At 46.7% G+C, this 19,369-nt stretch overlaps 2 protein-coding genes across 8 annotated transcripts in view; one reads left to right on the plus strand and one right to left on the minus strand.

Annotated features, from left to right (window-relative positions):
• Positions 1–19,369, minus strand: part of SYN3 (synapsin III) — a 461,325-nt gene that overhangs the window by 228,409 nt on the left and 213,547 nt on the right. The gene's annotated exons all lie outside the window — the stretch shown is intronic.
• TIMP3 (TIMP metallopeptidase inhibitor 3) overlaps positions 14,330–19,369 on the plus strand; it is a 59,370-nt gene continuing 54,330 nt past the window's right edge. The window contains exon 1 of the mRNA XM_042947654.1: positions 14,330–14,754. Coding sequence (XP_042803588.1) covers positions 14,634–14,754 — 121 coding nt within the window. The 5' untranslated portion in view covers positions 14,330–14,633. The remainder of the gene's footprint in view (positions 14,755–19,369) is intronic.

Genomic DNA, 19,369 nt, shown 5'->3' on the forward strand with positions numbered 1-19,369 from the left:
ATGGTGGGAAGAAGACGCAATTTGTATCATGATGAGGAAGGTACAGATCCTGCTTAGTGAGAACAAAGTCAGGGTGGGGATTATGTTGGGGCAGACTTTGGGACCTAAAAGGCCAGGCTGGGCAGTCAGGCTTTCTCAGGGAGACGATGCTTGAACAGTGATAGGAGTGGTGATGACATCGTCATTTAACCCTGCCTGCCCATCCTCTAATACTCCCCAAGGCTTTAAAAGCCAACTTCTCAATCCAGCTGCTTACTCCTGAAGTTACCCCCAGGCCAGCTCATGCCCATGGTCAGGGAAAGCATCCTTCCCCCAAGGTATGGCTTCTGCTCTAGTGATCCATACAACACACCAGCCTCTCCATCCCAGGACAGGAGAGGGACATTTGAGTGCTGGGGCTTCACACACTGTCATGTAATTGTCCCCTGGGGAAGCAGAAGAACAAATTCTCTGCACATTCCAAAAAAGCACCCAGAGAGGGTAATTAACTCATCTAAGGTCACACAGGTGGCAGAACTGAGATTAGAAGAACACCAGTGTTGTGGGTTTCCATCAAGTGTTTACATTCTTATTTCTTCATTATACTACTAAAGGGCTAATAGTTAGCCTTGAGTCTTGGTTCCTTCTCTTGAAATACACCATCTTTTCACTATTTTCTAAAGTAGATGTCCATGGGGGAAGGTTGTGCACACTTACCCTAAAACAAGGATTTCGGAGTTAGACCTTGGTGACATCGATTCCTATGGGATAACCTTGGGCAAGTGACTTAACCTCCTGAGCTTCAGTTTTTGCATCTGGAAGATGAGGACAATGACATCTGGCTTTCTGGGTTGTTGTAAAGATCTATTATCTCGACAGATATTTATTAGACACTGATCTAGGTGTTATAGATACAGAACTGGACAAAATAGATGAAGGCTCTGCCCTCAAGGACCTTCCATTCTAGTTGAAAATGCAGTGAAAACACATAAAAACAAACAAGGGTTTTCCAGATAGTAATAAGTACTGAAAAAAAAAATCTGAAAAATTTTCACGATGGGAGCCAGGAGTGACTGGGGATGGGTGTGCTACTGAAGCTATGGCAGAAGTCTCTGAGAAGCTGACAAACATTTAAGCTGGAAGCTGAATAAGAAGAAACCGGTGTTGGCAAGACATGAGGAAGGTCTAGGGAAGGGTCTAGGGCAGCCCTGGAGAAGGGAGTGAGATCAGCTTGGTGAAAGCATGTTCCCAGCGTGATGGGAACACGGTAAGCTTGAGGGAGAGCAGGGGATATAAGGGCCGTGACGGCAGGGACTGTAGCACACTGAGCGTGCAAGGGTGAGGCATTTAGAATTCATTTTAAATGCACTAGGGATCTTTTAAGCAGAAGAGTGACATGATCTGATTTTGTGTGTGTGTGAAGGCAGATAATGTATGCAATGTTGTTAGTGCAGGACCTAGTACAGTGTAGACACTTAAGAAAGGAAAGCTTTATCATTGTTTATCATTCCTAGGCAGCACCACTAATCATTATGGACTTCTAGAAGGTGGGTGGCCAGTGAATATCTTCATTCTAGAGGCAGTGCACCTGGATGCACCTGCCAAGGGGAGGGGGAGAGTAGTGGGAACTACTCCTAAGTGCTTGACTTCCTCCCTCCTCCCTGCCACCGTCTCCACCCCAAGGCAGATGCCAGCCACCTCTGCCAAGCCAAGGGGCAGCCAGGGTAGGATCGCTGGGCCCCCCTCCATCTGGCTCTAGCTGCAGGCTTCCGAGCCGCCTTCACGTTCCTGTAAAAATGCAAAGCATTCCAGCCATTTTAATTACTGGGCGTTGCATAAGCCAGCAACCGGTTCACACAAAGGAACAACAGACAAAAAATGATTTTTCAACATGCCTTCAGCCTCTCCCCTCCTTTCCCCCTGAAATTGCCTCCAATCACTGGCTCCCAGGCCTTGAAAAGCACTCCAGGTATGTGCAATCTCTTTCAGAGTTTGTTGATGTGACATCAAGATCTTTTTTTTCTCCTGAATACTTGAGGCAGAAGCAGTTCCAGCTACCTTCAAGTGCTTTGGAAAGTTACTGGTCATATCCCTACTGACACACTGAGACTGTCATAGGGGCTCCATATCACACACACTGAGAAGTTCATTGTAAAACACAGTTCAGTGTGTGGTGGGTCTGTCTGGGCACCAAGTAGGGGGCTTTTAGTTTTGGAAATTCCAAAATGGTTTCATTATAAGGTACTCCAAGGCATGAACCCCAAACAGAATACTCCACTGATGCTTGGATATGGAGAACTTCTTAAAAGTTTGTAATGTGATTAGAGAAGCTTCCAAGTTTCCTAATGCTGACTTCAATTTTTTAATTTTTTATTATTTATTGTTTTTCAAATTTTTTTTAATGTTTATTCACTTTGACAGAGACAGAGAGACAGAGCATGAATGGGGGAGGGGTACAGCAAGGGAGACACAGAATCTGAAGCAGGCTCCAGGCTATGACCTATCAGCAGCACAGAGCCTGACGCGGGTCTCAAGCTCATAAACCGTGAGCTCACAACCTGAGTGAAAGTTGGGTGCTTAACCACCCAGGTGCCTCCCTAATTTTGACTTTTAGTGATCTTTTTTGGCACTACTGAACTCTTTCTTTCCTCAAAATTTAATCTAACAGTTTACTGAGGACCTACTGAGTGTCAGGCATTGTGGTAAGTGCTCAGAAAACTCAATTAGCCTCTGTCATTAGCTCACTTTCTGAAGAGGGAAAATGCTACAGAAACAGACAACCTAATGTAGTGTGGTAACTATCAAGTCAGAGCTCACCCAGCTTGGGTGGAAGGAAAAGCTACGTGTAGGAGATGATACCTCCTAATAACGTTGTCTTGATATTAACACTGACAGTGGCCATGCATTGATGGCTGACTCTATGCCAGGCATTCTGCTAAATCCTTTTCAAGTATCGCCTTGTTTGCTCCTCACGACTTTGTGAGATATGCTAATGTACTAATGCTGTCATTACGTTATTAGATAAGAAAATTGAGGCTTGGGAAGATCACTTGTCCAAGATCTCAGTCGAGAAATGGCAGTGGCACGTGGCTGAGTATTTACCACCTAGCTGTCCAGGAGAAGCCTGATTGGTGCCATCTCCCGAATGCTGTGGTATAAATACTCCCAATATGGCCAGCGTTAAGTTACCAGTGTGATGTCACTGAGTGCAGAGTTGGGAAGAATGAGTAGCAGCACACCATGATACAACACCCCCCCACGCAGACACAATAGCTGGGAAGAGCCCCAAGACCACAGGAGAGAATATGATGTAATGAAGTCACTAGGAAGTGATGAGTTCCACGTATTCATTACCACGTTATTAATACAATTTGATTATATGTTAAAATAATTAAATTCTTAATAATGGCTGTGTTTAATAATGGACTTGAAAATTCCTAGAAAACCTAACAACCAGGCGCTCATAGGCCAGCGTGAGCCAGTTCCAGCAGGCCGGCATCAGAAGCCCTCTCTTTACCCCTCTGTACAAGTAAGAGGCAGCTAGGTGAGAGGAAGAAAGGCACTCAAGGGCAAGGAAACAGCACAGACAAAGACCTAAGACACAGACATGAGAATTGAGCAACAATACCATTTAGTGTTTACAAAACGTTTCTGACCATCCATCAGAGTCCAGAAAGGTGGTGAGAAGCACAGAGTCTAACACTAAACTTCGGATTCTGGTTCCACCACTTACTAATTGTGTGGTCTTGGCCAAGTTACTGAACCTCTCTGTGCCTCAGCTTTCCTTTCTGTAAAATGGGCATGATAATAACAGCCCCTGTGTTATACAGTTGGCACAATTAAATAGATTTATATCCCTAAAGTACATAGAACAGGGCCTGGCACGTAAGAAGTGCTTAATGTTAGTTATTGCTTAATCCTTGAAAATACCTCTGCAAATTAGATGTTTGTCTTCCCTTTTTAGAGAATAACTACAAGCTAGAGAGAAACTTAGTAGATGGACAAGATGGGACTTGAACAAGGGGTCTGATTCACTAGCTTCAGTGTTCTTCCTGAGGGCTGGAAATCACACTGAACCCACTGAGTATTACACTCCAGGAGGGCCTGCAAGGTGCTCGCTGCCCTCACTGAGTCTTTCCTCCGATAGGGGCCACATCTGATTCATGTTCTCACATTCCTTGATCTGAGGGCACAAGGTGTTCTGGGAAAGAAGACCCACTGGTGACAGACAAGGGCATCTGCCTTTTGCATCCTTGTTACTTTCTGTGAGATCCCCTTCTCCGGGACGAGGGAGGCTAGCAGGGTGGTTGAGAGCATGGGCTCTGGCATCGAACCCAGCACTGCAGCATCTTGACCATGTCATCCTGGGCAAGTTACATAAGCTCTCTGTATCTTTGTTTCCAAATCTGAAGAAAACACGGATGGTGAGGATAATTCCATCTACCTCACAGTTTTTGTATGAATTAATATATGCAACCTGCTTAAGATAACATCTGGCACCTAGTAGCTATAAGAATTAACAATTATTATCAATGTTTTGTTTTGTTTTCCTCTTCCTTTTACCCCATCCCTTCTTTGGGTATTACTTACATGGTCAAAGGGGATAAGGGATTATGTTCATCCTTAATCAACACAGATCGTTAGACTATAGGCTGCTGGAAGGTAGAGGCCTCATTCACCTCTATACCTATAGGGCCACACCCTGGTACATACAGGTTCTCAGTGAGAATTTATTATGTGCCAGGCACTGAGCCAAGTGCCTCACTCACCCACCATACCTTTGATCCTTAAGAAAATCCAATGAGGTATGAACCTCTCCTCCATTTTACCACTAGACATCTGAGGCTCAGAGAAGATAAGAAACTTGTTCAAGGTCATAGTGAAAAAGTGAAGGATTAAAACCCAGTTTTACTGATGTCACAGGCCTTGGTCCTTGACCCCTTTGTCAGTCTGCTTCCAAAATACTCCACTGGGAAGTTTTGAGAGATCATAAAGTCCAACCCCTTGGTTTTACATTTGAAGAAAAGGGGTTCATTGGTTTACTCATGGTCACCCAGATATTTTGTGTTGGAGAACTAGAAGAAAAACCTGGTACATTGACTCAATCTCATGCTTGAAATTTCAAGAGGAAACGAAGCCATACTCAATAGCTGTTAAAAATGTACTGATCAGTATTCTATCAGCTTGCTTCTGGATTGTGGGCCCTTTCTTTGTAATACAAATGTAATGCTCCTGTGGCATCCATCCAAATCCTGAGTAAGGAAGGGCACACCTACGCTCCCAGAAATTGCCTGCTCTCTGATAGCTCCTGCCTTCTCTCCACTGCTAACCAGGAAAAACAAGGGATGCATCTCACCTGCCTGCTGATAAAGCTCCCTCTCTGGTCCTTGGTGGGAGGTCCTGTGACTCCCTCTGTTTGGTTCCAACAATGATCAAGAGCTCTGAGCCCTCAAAGAGAACCCAAGAGACAAAGAGGCAATCACTAGCACTTCCAATATCCTGATGACCCTAAGAGTATAGTGACTTTCAGTCTCTAGAAATACTAATGGTTTTGAAAGAGATATCTGGGTCTGAATCACATCTCTGCTTCTTCCTTGCTTGAAAGAAATTAGACGTGCAATTTAACTTCTCTGAGTCTCAGATTTCTTTCCTTTTACCTTTTGACCCCTCTTACCCATTTTCCCATCCCCCAATATCTATGTGCCATTACCTGTATCTATGAGCTGTTTTGTTTCGTTTTGTTTGTTTGTTTTTAACTTCCACATATAAGAGAGATCATATGGTTAGGTGTCTTTCTCTGACTTGTTTCACTCAGCATAATACCCTCAAGGTCCATTCGTGTTGTCGCAAATGGCAAGATTTCTTTCTTGTTTACAGCTGAATAATATTCCATCATATATATACACCACAATTAATTTATCCATTCATCCCTCATTGGATACTTAGGTTGTTTACACATCTTGACTATTGTAAATAATGTGGCAATGAACATAGGCGTGCATATTTTTTTTAGTTAATGTTTTTGCCTTAGTTTTCTTAACTATAAAACAGACATAAAATAAAATAGTATCTATTATTAAGGGTTGTGAAGATTGAAGACAATACTTGATTGGAAATTAATTGTACATGGTTGGTACACAACTAATGTGAGTCCCTTTCCCTTTTTCTTGTCTTAGAAATCTTTTTCAGCTTACCAACTCAAGGTTGATGTGTGTTACAGGGCAGGGAAATAATTGTTTACATTAAATTAGAGAAGCCTAGATTGATGGGAGGACGATGAAGTACTAAAGAGTCTGATTTCTTGTCTCGCCTTTGCCAATAATCCCATGTGATCATATAAAAGCCCACCTCTTTGGGCCTTTTTCTATATCTGTAAAACGAGAGGGTTGGATTTGGTGACCTACAGTTCTCTGCTAGCTCTTACCATGATATGGGTTCTCAGACATCCTTCCCACTCCCTCGTTGGGTGACCCAGTGCTATGACCTCCTGGCACCCTTGATCCTCCTGTTGTAGTTTGTACAAGCCACTATTGTTTTCATGTCTTTCTCTCCCACTAGACTGGGAACTCCTTGAGGGCACTCCTTGCTCACTGTCAGATCTCTAGTGCCTACCATGTAGCAGTGGACGCTTAGTCAATATCTGGGGGAATATCTGAAGGAAGCAGGGATGGAAGGGGACAATCTTGTTCCTTTCTTCCAAAGAATTGATAATCACACTGGGACAAACAAGTTGTGAGGCAAATAGAGGCTGTTGGTGGAGCAATGATAATGAAGAGTCCACCCACAACTTGGAAAGAAGGCTATATGTCTACTGAGCTCTGAAGCCATAAATTCACACACCACACAAGTGCTTGGCCATCTGTGGTAGCAAATTAACACACAGTAAAGGAAGCATTCAAAATCTAGAACCCAAACTAGTTGACCTGAAGGTAATCATTGGTAGTGACTGTAATCTAAAACACAGAAACCAAACGGATTATAATATCCCCAGTGAAGAAAAAAGTCTGGGTGAAAGAAGAGAAGAGTGGCCTGTTTGGAGCAGAGAAATGGGAAGACCAAAGAGTCCAAAGTTGGCAGTGTGTATCTGGCATTGCTATGAGAGGGGCTCTTGCTAGTGACTGTGAGCAACATTACTCTCTTAGAAAAGCCTTTGCCTTGGTCAGGAGAGTTCTACAGCATTTCAACTGAAAGACTTTACTTATGATGACCTCAGTCCCTGTGTTCTGACTCCATATACACCAAAGCAACATTCTGATGAGAAACTAGCCTCACACAAAGCTCTCTATGGTTCTAAGGAGGAAAACATGGGGGGGGCACATTGATATAAATGTGCTAACCTATGTCACAATTAAATATTTCATTGGAAGCAAAGACAATGGAATTGTGACCGGCTTACTGGTCTCTTATGAATCATAGTATCCCTGGGACTGATCAAGTCTGGGAACTGAATCTAATTGAGTTTCTGTATTTAAGAAGCTACATTCCAGAACCTCTGTAATGGTAAGTTTGTAAAGGAAATATTCTGATCACCTCCCTCTTTGTTTCCCTGCCATTCAATGGTTAGTTTATTCTTTCAATATTTAGTAAGTGCTTATGCAGATTCTGTGCTAGATTTTTGAGAGAAAGACATATTAACCACTAGGGGCAACAGAGTGTGGGAAGCATTGGGTAAATCTGGGAAAGGAATGAGGGGGGAGAGGCCAAGGAGGGGTGGTCAATTCTGTTCAGGAAGAGAGACTCAGAAAAACATCCATGAGGTGGTGACTCTAGGTGAATCCTGAAAGATAAGAGAATCCTTACAGAAGAGATGGAGAAGGGTGGAGGAAAACATGAGTGGAAGGTGGATTCCAGGCAAAGAGCATAGTGTGAATAAGCTCAGAGGCAGGAAATGGATAGCTGGAACTTCATGTTGGGTTGGGAGATGGGAATGAGGGCATAGGTTTGGAGAGATAAGCTAGCAGGGTCTGCTGTTGCAATCACACTGTGTTCTACAGGAATGGTTTTTCCACTCTGGGGCCCTGGGAAGAGCCAGATCACAGCAGAGGGCCTTGTATGCCTTTCTTTTGGAGTTTAATCCATGGAAACAAATAATCATTTTAAGCAAAGGACATCATGATTTCAGATTTATATTAGAAAAACTTTACACAAGCAGCAGGGCATAAGTTGCATTTGACAGAGAAAGACTCTAGAGAGGGTGACCAATTATGCGACTATTGAAATTGTCAGGAAAGAATCTATATAGGCCTGATCCAAGGCAGAAATGGTGGGCATGGGGAGAAAGAGAGGGTAAGAAGAGATATGTGGAGTGAGAATTTATAGGACTTGGTTAAAGGTGGTGCCCTTAGCAGGGATGGGTAACACTATAGCAGGGAAAAGACAGTGGAGTCTGAGGAGGTGACGGGACCTCCAAATGAAATTATCCAAGGGGGAAGCTGGATATAGACTGGAACTCAGAGGGATATTGCTGCTTGCAGTGTCCACTCCTGTGCACACAGGAGACTGGTAGCTAATCCCAGGGGGGAGAGTTAGCCAGGGAGAGTGTGGAGGCTAAAAGGGAAGGGAAGGCAGCCAGGGACAGAAAATTGGGAAACACCTACATTTTAGTGACAAGAAGAGTCCAAAGGGTCTGCCAAGAAGACTGAGAAAGGTACAGTTGGAGAGGTGGAAATCGAAAACCCAGAGAGACTGGAATCTCAGCAGCCAAGTTTGAAGAAGGATGTGGTCAATGGCGTCAAATGCTCTTTGGATCCTCCCCGCCACACAGGATGGGTCGTTTTCAGTTCTAGCAGGTTCTGCTGAGGAGAGCTCAAGTGCCTTTCCAGAAATTGAATCTCCAGCCCCGTCGGACAGAAGACTGGCCATACGTCCACCCCATTCCCTCCAAGCCATGAGAGAACCCGGCAGAGACACTCACATGCGTCTTCTCTGTGAAGCTGCACATGCAACCTTCAAAGAAACCACAAAGGAGCTACTCATTTTTAAAGGAAAAACACATGAACTCCACTGGCATAAGGAAGACATTAAGACAGGGTCGAGGAGGAGAAGGTCTCCCTCCACTTAATATTACCTTTCACAGAAATAATTGACCGAGCAAGCACATAGTCATTTCAAAAAAATAAAAAATAATTTTTAAAAGCAAGAGCTAGAATATTAACTCTGTTCCCCAGCTCTCACCACCAGAAAACATGGGGCACAAAATGTCTCTATAGCACACATGTGTTTTCTGGCTTAAAAATCCCTGGAGTAGCTGGGGGTGGAAAGAAATGTGAAAAGCTGAGGATTCAGGTGAATGCAGTCAGAGACTCTTACTGAGGGGGTCTTTGCTCCATGACAGGACTAGTGGGGAGCGGGGGTAAGAGGCGCTGTGCAACTTTACTGCCATGAAATTGGCTCCAGATGGAAATAAGAAAAGGTGTTTACTCCCGGCCGGTGCCAGACACAGAGAACCAGAAGTGCTTACCATCTCAGGTTCATAATTCCCAGTGCTGGGCAGCAACCCCACTGAGGGTCTGGCCAGGGCTCATGGTGATGGGTGGACCAGGGCTGTCTGTTGCTTGGAAAAGGCTATTTTGAATGTAATGACTTTCAGATGAGGTCTGTGGGTTTGGGGGAAGGCACTGTGGCTAGGGTCTAGAGGGGAAAGGGAAGGGAAGAAAAGAGGTGTTTCCCTATGAGGCAACAGAAACGACACGTGTCTTGTCAGCACCTTCTCCCGGTTTAATTTTCAGAGGCTAGCTTTGCCCCGAGAGAGTGGGATCGTGGCATTGTCTGCTGTGTTCCCAGATCTTCCCGATCTCTCCAAACCCATGATTCACAAGTATGTAGCTCTCTGAGAGCACATCTCCCTTGGGTTGACATGTGGTCAGCTCGGGGGTGGAGGAGCAGGGCAGCTGCGGACCCAGACGGGATGCTGACTGACAGCTTTGTGGCCCTTGTAGACGGGAGGGGTTAGCTTCACCCACTCAAGGTGGGTGACTAGTGTGGAACTGCCTCTCCCGCCTTCTCAGAGACTGGCAGAGACTTCGGGCTTATGGAATGGGTGTTCTCTGGCCTACAGCGCCCCCTAGCACTGGCCGGAGGGATAGGGCTCTGTGAACTCTCCAAGGAGCTACCACCTGCCTATCTGAAAAGTGGGAAGGGGTTGGTGGGGCCAAGCATTTTGACTCATTCAACCAATACTTGCTGACGTCTTGGTTATTAACACTGTCTTCAAGGGGCTTCCTCTATCCTGGAAGGGAAACAGATGGTAAACAATCACACTGTAGTCAGCTAACTGGTGTGAAAGAAAGCACAGGGTGCTGTGGGGATACACTGCACTTGATTGATGAAGACTGGGGAGGGGAGATTACAGAAGGCTTTCTGGAGGAGGTGACATTTCAACTGCAACAGTGGTTCAATGAATTTTGAAAATAAGGTATAGAGACAATAAGAGACATATTTCCTGACCTTTTCATGCTTAACATCTAAGAGGTAAACAGACAGATAAACAAGTAGTTTACACGGGGCCCTGTCAGAAACAAGAGCTTCGGTCTCTCCTATGACTTCACCATCACCATCTTTGTTTTCAGCCTGAGTCTTGAAGGAGAGCACAGAATAGGAACTCAATAAGTGTTGACTGAGAGATTGATGGTTGTGCTTCAGTCTTGGGCACATTTGATTTGTCTCAAACCTGTTTAAATGGCAAGATCTATCTTCCCTTCCTTGTCCTTGAGAGTTTCCCAAGAGATCTTAGACTTTTTGAGCCAAGGGGGACCTTGGGGACCATTAAGTTACAGCTCTCATCCAATAAACACACAAATTGAGGTCTGGACAGGTGACGTGACTTGTCCACACACACACCTGTCCTTCTGTAGTGACTTTTGGAACCAATCTCACATCATTTTCTTTTTTTTTTTTTCTTCCACCCAGCCTCTCTTTGTCCCCCAGAAATAAAGTTTCATGCATTTCTTTGCAGTAATATGTTTGGAATGTTTTCAAAAAGTATTAAATAATAATACAGAAAGAAAAAAAATAAACACACAAGACATAAACCTCTGGGGAGAACAGAGCGGTATGCATTCTGATTGGCTCAGAGATGATTATTATCATAATAGAGAACCATTTAGCCAGTGCACGTGGCAGGAGGAATTCTCCACATGTTACAGACTGTGCAAAGAGTCTCTGAGACTCTGAAAGAAACTCATCTACAGATCTGAAATGCAGATTCAGGACCACGAGTGGTTGGAGTTTCGATGACTGGGGTGTAAGCATTAGGTCATGTGCTGCAGATTGGGGGAACTGAGACCCATGAGTGTGTGGGAGAGAGCCAGGTAAGGAATTAGGCAGCTGCAACCCAATTCTGGCTGTGCCACTAGCTGACCGTGATAGGTTGGGCGGTTTTTTCACCTGTCTGAATCACCTTACCTTCCCCACCTATAAAATTAGGATGGATAGTCTCTTGGGTCCTTTTATAGGACCTCTAAATGTCTGTGAGAGACTTCTCATAGATTCCAGCATCCTGTAACTTGATTTAAGGGGGTGGACGTGGACCCACCTTCCCTGGAAAAGTTCCAGGAAAGGGGATATCAGGTAAGCTTGGTAAGTTTGAAGATAGGCCAGAGAGATTTCGAGACTTTTGCAGTTCTTTCAAGGTTTACAAATCTATCACTGTTCTTTGCTGTCAGGAGAAAGTAGGTGAGCCCGTATGGTCATTGTTACCACCAGCCGCAGGTCCACTCCATCTAGCTTATAAAACAGTCTTGAAAAAGTAATTCTTACATATTAGTACGTAGGTCTATGGACACCATGATATCTAGATTGATGCCTGTGAGGTCTGCTTGCTGACGGGGCTGACCCTAGCAGTAAGGCACCTCTTCCTCGGGGAGAGGACTGAGCTGAATTCTCATGGGTGGGCTGAGGGGAGTTCCCTGGAGTTTGACATTATGGGCAACTTCCTGAATGAAAGGGAAGCTGAACTCCAAAGGCTGTGTGAACCAGCTTAGGATAGGGAGCAGGAGGAAATAAACCAAAAGGCAATTTCATTACCTTTCAGCTGGAAAAACAATCAGATTACTCCTGGTGCTTACGTAATTAAGTAGCTGCCATAATCAAATGCTTCAGATTCTTCCTATAAGGAACCTACTGCTTGAAGTTCAACAAAAGTTACCTGCCTGATACTCGTGTTCGAGGGAAGCCTTCCCTTGGAGAAAATATTGGCATTTTGGACAAAACCGTAAAGTGACAAGAAAAAAAAAAGAGAAGAGAGGGCCTTTATCACATAAGATGCTTATCCAAAGTGGACTTGGTCTGGAAAGGCTTCTAAAACCTTCCACATGACTGGCATCATGCAAGGTTCAGTAAAACTCTCAAATCCCATCAAGTATGCCCTTATTCAACCTGGATCCTTGGAGTGGACTCTGGAGTGTCCACTGCTCCAGACTCAATGGGCTGCTGGCCACACCCCCACCAAAGTCTCCCGGGACCCTATTGTGTTCAGAGGGCTAAAAAACAGTGTGGCCAAATATCTCAGGTCTCAAAATATTTTAGTGTGCTTGGGGGAAATGATACAATTATATTCCATGAAACTGTAAGCCAAGTGCTGAGGTAAACATCGAAAGAGGGGAAAGATCTATCTGGGCCAGGCCATGGCTAGAGTTAAGGTGGGAAGGGGCTTAAAAGCTGGGGAGGGGATAAGGCAGAAAAATGTAGAAAACTCGATTCCTTCTTTATAGCTACAATTCTTAAGGGGGAGGGGATGAAGGAGTTTAAAAAATGTTCTTGGAAATACCATTTTCAATGAAATTTTCTGCTTCTGTCATCCCAGTATCACTTCTCTGAGATGTAATAGGGTTTCTGAGAAAGAAGTTGAACTTGCATTTCTGAGGAGTATTCCCGGTCCTTATTTTGTTCCAAATTTTCAGCATTTCTATAGCCAAAACATTCAAGTGTCTTTCTAAACAGAATGAGTTAGGAGAGAAAGGGAGAGAGGGAGCACGAAGAGAAAGATAGAAGACTCCAGCTGCAAAAGGGCATCTGCGTGGTGACAGCTAGTTACTGCTGAAGTCCAGGGAAATCAAACCTTTCTTTCGGTGCAAATGAATGAACTGAGTTCCTGGCTGGTTGCCAAGTCATGCCACCGTTCTGTGCCAGTTTCCTCATCTGGAAAGTGTCAATAATACTTTGTGCTTTTCCTATCTAAAAGAAATTTTGTGAGAGATAACAAGGTGTGGCATGGAAAATATAAGGCAGAATCAAGATGTTACTCAATAATCAGGATAGTTATAGTATTCGTTATCAGCAATTATCCATTACAGCTAGTAGTCTAGGATCCTGGATAGCTCTCCAGAATCTGGTGTTACCGCAGGGTGGGATCAGTTCACCCCCAAATTCCTTTCTGAAGGATGGAGACTTGTCTGGCCTTGGTGGGGTTACCATTCCTCCTGCCCTTTCTACTCACTGCTTTTCAAATAAACTCAGGGCCTTTGCACTTGCTGTTCTCCTTGACTGGTGTCCTCTCCTCCCAGATTTCCACAGGAGTTCCTCCCACTCCTTTTTCCCTGCTCACATCTCAGCTAGAACGTCACCTCCTTAGAGATACCTTCTCTTACTGGCACATAGAAAGCGGTGCCTCCCCAGTGATTTCTAACCCATTACTAAGTTTTGTTTCTTCATGGTACTATCACCATAGAACATTACCCAATGCATTCGTGAATTCACTGATGCATTGCCTGCAACTTTCATGCAAGCAAGGAATCTGTTTTGTTCATTCCAACATCCAGAACAGTGTTTGTTGAATGCCTTCACGGTTTACTCTGGGTGAGCCTGGAGAAACCACAGTACATTATAGCCAGCTCCAAAGGGCAGATGGCTTCCTCACATCCAGGAAAGTTGGGGGTGGGGGCGTAGGTCGTCAGCTGGCTCTTTCCCCTCTGACCCTGCTCTCTCCAGAGAAGGCGGAGAATTTGGCCTTTTTCCTTTCCACCAGGCACAGTCAGGGTCTCCAAGGCCAGGACCGCCTCTGACTCGAGGACGGGTTGGTGGCAGTCGACCGTGGTTTGGATCAGAAGTGCGCAGAGAGAAGGGTGGGTGTGTGGTCAGGGTACCAGAGAGATGGGACACGCGAGCGACGCTCCGGGGGCCCCTCCGCGAAGCGTAGGTCCCGAGCGCGTTCCGGTTCACCCACTCCTGTGCCCACAGCCGCATTATTCCCTATAAGGATCTGAACGGTCCGGGGCGGCCCCGCCCCGTCGGCCCGCGCCCCCGGCCCCGCCCCCTTCGGAGGGCCGATGAGGTAATGCGGCTCTGCCATTGGTCGGTGGGGGCGGGCCCCGAGTGCCCGAGAGGGGGTGCCCGGGGGACCCGCGCTATATCACTCGGCCGCCCGGCAGCGGCGCAGAGCGGGCAGCGGGCGGGCGCTCAGACGGCTTCTCCTCCTTCTGCTCCGCCCCAGCTCCTGCTCCTTCGCGGAGAGACCGCCGGCCCGCAGAGTCGTGCGCCAGCTCCGAGGCAGCCTCGCTGCACCCCATCCCGTGCGGTGGGCACTCCGAGGGCAGCGCGCCCGAGGTCAAAGTTGCCCCGCACGGCCGGGCAGGCGAGTTCGGGCTGCAGCGGCCCCTCCAGCGGCGCGCGCTTCAACTTTGGAGAGGCGAGCAGCAGCCTCAGCAGCGGCAGCGGCGATGACTCCCTGGCTTGGGCTAGTCGTGCTCCTGGGCAGCTGGAGCCTGGGGGACTGGGGCGCCGAGGCGTGCACATGCTCGCCCAGCCACCCCCAGGACGCCTTCTGCAACTCTGACATCGGTAAGCGCTCCGGGTGTCCCCGCCAGAGCCCCCGCGGTGCCCGCTCTCGCGCTGCAGTCCTGACCCCGGCGCAGCTCCGGGTGGCATGGCGAGCCCGGCTCCTTTTCTCTGCCTGAGGTTGGGGTGGGGTGGCAAAACCCAGTTTTTTCGGTCGGAGGACCTGGCATGGCTGAAGGCGCAGATGCCCTGCAGAGAAAACCCGCGGTGGCTGAGGGAACCCCTTGCAGCCTTTGCTCTCCTGTTGGTCCTTTTGACATCTGGAACATTTCCCTTTTCACTATCACGAGAGGCAGTGCTGGGGGAGAAGGGTGGGAGAGGATTCCTAAAACTTGGAATGCCAACCAACTAAAGTATTGGGATGTTCAATAGTTTGAAAAAAAGTTGCCAGCCATGTGCACAAAGTTGCAGGAGAATCTTGAAGTTTTCTGAGTTTGCATTTTCTCCTGCACCCATGAAGTTCATTCCTTTCACTGAGACCCAAAGCAGTCTCCCACTTCCCAAGCAACTGCTAACCGAGCTTCTTGGACTGCCAAGTTTCAGTGGATTTAAGGGGGGAAAATGAGAAGAAAGCTGTGGGGTTGACCCTTCCCTGGAGGAACTGTATTTGAGAGTGTTGATAGCAAGCAGGAGGCGGCGTGTGTGAGGGATCACTTATCACATAGCTGTGAGAATTCACAGGAAGGCTATTTTTTTTCCCCCTTGACTGTGTGTGGGGAGGGGGAGAAGGAGCAGTGGGAAACAGATTTGTCATCAAAAGAACAAAGATGCCAAGGGTCACATCATGGTGATGATTCCAAACTGGAGTTAGTGTCTTGGTTAGAGACTCAGTAAGAAGTAGAACCAGTTTCTATCCAGGGCCTTTCGAGTGTCCTGGGAGAACTTGTTTGGGAGTGTTTTGGGACACTTGTGTTTGGATGGCCAGAGGTGGAGTAGCAGCTGGAAAACATCTCTCTTCTCCTTTCCAGCTCATAAAGCATGCAAGTCCAGTGGCCCCTGCTGTGTGTGTGTGTGTGTGTGTGTGTGTGTGTGTGTGTACTTGGGCTGGGATGGGGTGGGGCACAGTCTAGCTGCCCTCTGCCTGTGTCGATTCAGAGGTGAAGAATGGAGCGTGTGTGTTTTAAGTCATAAAGAAGAAGGAAAATTTTCCACTGGGTCCTGGGTGAGGGCCTCCACAAGTGTGCTGCAGGGGCGGAGGGGGAGGAGACAGGAGCCTGGCAAGGGAGGCAGCTAGAGTTGGGAGGGGCACTGCTGGTGGGCCCCGCTGAGCCTAGGAGAAGTCAGGGAGGTGGCTGTGGTGACCAGAAGGTCAGTCCAGTTGGCAGGCATGGGTGTTTATGTGACCTGGGGTCACCCTTGTTAGAGTTTCCTGGGGCCCATGCTGTGCACCCTTCCCATTCCCCGGGGAATCTGGCTGGCCCCTTGGTTTGTGGATTGCCTGAAGGATTCTTTCGGGCTGCCTGAGACCTGGAAGGTTTTCCTCTTTCTCCTCTGACCGCCCCCACCCAAATTCCACTTGGCCTGTCCCTCCTCCATCCTCACCCCTTTGGTGACATTCCCACCTGGGTAGTGTTGGAAGCCACTGTTGCTGCCACTGGTGGGGTCTGGTTTGGGTTAGTGAGGAGTCCAGGAGGCTGACAGGTGGAGTCAGGGCGTCCTCTTCTGCTTGACAATGGTTTGGGTGTGTTCACTTGGATTTTTTGGTGTGCAGGGAGAGGGGAACCTCATGCCTCCCCCTTGCCCTTGGCTTTTGGGTTTTCACCCTGCAAGTTCACCAGAAAACAGTGGAAAGAGCAGCAAGGAGACCCTGCTTTTAATGGCTGTGCCGATGGACTCTGTTTATTGTTTAGATTTCCTGCTGTGGGTCTGGGCTGATGCAGAAAGTTTCTTGTGATTTCTCTGGATTTCTTCAAGAAATCTCCTCCCTCAAAAAACTGCCCAGAGAAAAAGCTAAGTTGCCAGGAAGTACCCACATACCAGAACATTGTGGTAGCAAAAATAAAAAAGAAACAAAAAATCTTCGATATGCTGGCACCACTCCAAATCGTCCTGCCTAGCTTTGGTGCACTGCACTAGTGGTGGGGATGAGATAATGCTTTTAAAAATGGGAGGTGTGGATGTGGGCTGCTTGCTTGTTGACCTCCACTGCCTTACACTACTCTGCCGGTGTCCAGTAGGTGGCTCCCAGTTTTTTCTTGCTTGTGGCCTTTCTGGTTTCCAGTCTGGGTTGCAGCTCTGCCTGTCCTCTCAGTGAAGGAGATGTGTAGAAGCTCCCCATCCTTCTTGACCCTTACAACCCCACTAATCAACGCTGTAGCCCATTAAAGACGCTCAAGCCAGACCACCAGCTTCCTCTTCCAGAACCTTCCTGGCTGTTTTCTCTTTGTGGCCGGCTGCCACGTTGCCGGGCAAAGGGCGCCGCATGCCTGACTTGGCCCTGTCTAAAGAACCCCCCATGGTCTTCCCTCTCTTTTCTCCTCATCCACAGGTGTCTCTTTTTGCCTTTCTCCCCCCAAACCCTGGGGATTGGCACTGCTTTCTGGGTGGGGAGGAGTTAAAAGGTGTTTCTATGGCAACTCCAGGCCCTGCACCCTAGTGAAGTGTTTAGGAGAAGAATAAACTACATGCTGGCTTATAAAACATACTGTGGGGGAAAGAAAAGGACTTGGCAGCAGCCAGGATGTCTGTGGCCCCCTCCCCACCAGTCATTGCCCCTGAAACTCCTGACAAAACCTTGACTCTGGAGGAGGGAGAGGAGGGGGCTGGGAATGAAGAAGGCAGCCTTGGCTGGCTAGATCCTGCTCCAGCAGCTTGGTCCAGCTCAGGAAGGGGCAGGCAGTGCCAAGAGCCTTCTGAAAATTGGTGTGTGTGTGTGTGTGTGTGTGTGTGGTTTCTGCAGGAGGCGGGCAATAGAGAGAGAATTTTGCTTCAGAATGCCAAGCCCTTCTCTCCAGCCTCCTTTGCATAGAGGAATGGGGCTGTGCCATAGAGTGTTGGGGGCCTGCCTCCTGAGACTGTTGGGAATTCAAGAGTGAGGCTCAGCTTGGGGGCCCGCTGCCAGCCCTGGAGGACAGTCTCTGGATATCTCCAAATTGTTTTGACAGGGACCAATGCCAGCAGATTCTTTTGGTATCAGATCTGAGGTTGTGGTTTTAGCAAAGAAGCCATTTTCAAAGAAGCCAGATCTATTCTCTCTCTCTCTCTCTCTCATACACACACACACACACACACACACACACACACACACACACACACAATTACACTCCACACTGGGCTTTGTGACCTAAGGAAAATAAAAAGGTTCAGACTTCAGAGAGGAGCCAGCCACTTGGGGAGAGGACCCAGGCTTTCTGAATCTCGGGAACTCTAGAAAGAGGAGAACTGCACTACATAGAAAGGAAGAGACATCTCCCAGACCCCTACTAGGTGCAAGCACTTCACAGATCCTGTGTCTTTCATCCACCCAGCAACCTTAAGAGTAGGTATCCACCCATTTTTTCAGATGGAAAACATCAAGTCTGGGAAAGGTTGTGCTCGTCCAAGGTCACCCAGTTACTAAATGCTAAGGCTAATTCCTTCTTAGTCATGCAGTTCTTCAAAACCTTTTCAAATTTCATTTACTCTTGATATTCTAAGGCAAACGACCCTTCCTTGGACTGAAGTGGAATGAAGGGTTAATATTTGAAGAATGCTTTACTTATTAATTTGGGGAAGTTGTCATTAAAAGTATGTCATATAATTTCACTCATATATGGAATTTAAGAAACAAAACAGATGAACATAAGGGAAGGGAAGGAAAAATAAGATAAAAACAGAGAGTGAGGCAAACCATAAGAGACTCTTAAAGACAGAGAATAAACTGAGGGTTGCTGCAGGGGAGGTGGGTGGGGGATGGGCTAAATGGGTGATGCGTACTAAGGAGGGCACTTGTTGGGATGAGCACTGGGTGTCATATGTAAGTGATGAATCACTGGGTTCTACTCCTGAAACCAGTACAATACTGTGTTTTAACTAACTTGAATTTAAATAATTTTTTGAAAAAGAGAGAAAAGTTAAAAAAAAGTATGAAGAGAGCCAGAATGACCTGAGGTTTTAAGTAAACATCATCTTCTAGGAGGAATAAATTATTATTATTACTGTTGTTGTTATTGTTATTATTGTTATCATTTTAGGGCATAAATAGAGAAAAATAAAGAAAAATTTCTAATGTTCTTTGGCTATGAAAGAGACCCTCAAAACCACCAAGTCAAAGTAAAGTAATGACTCAGTTTATCACCCTGAGACCCAGGAGAAGTAAAGCTAATGGAGACCAGACATCTTGGGCTTTACGACCCTTCCTCTTCTAGATGGGGATGAGTTGGGGCTGCCCAGGATGAGGTGCCCACTCTATGTAGATGGCTGGTGTGGTGGCAGGAACACCAGAGACTGGGTCCTGGCTGGCTGGAGAAGGTGCCTCTCCCACGGTTCTGTGTCCCTTTCACAGTCCCTGGATAGATAAGGCTAGAAAAGTGGCCACAGAAGTGGCTTGGGTGGAGGGACTTTTGTTTGTTTTGCAGGAACAGCAGGAACTATTCAGCTCCACTGCTGAATGGCACATTCCAACAGGTTCATTAATTAA

Source organism: Panthera leo, chromosome B4, assembly GCF_018350215.1.
Source record: "Panthera leo isolate Ple1 chromosome B4, P.leo_Ple1_pat1.1, whole genome shotgun sequence".
In the NCBI taxonomy this organism is placed as follows: Eukaryota; Metazoa; Chordata; class Mammalia; order Carnivora; family Felidae; genus Panthera; species Panthera leo.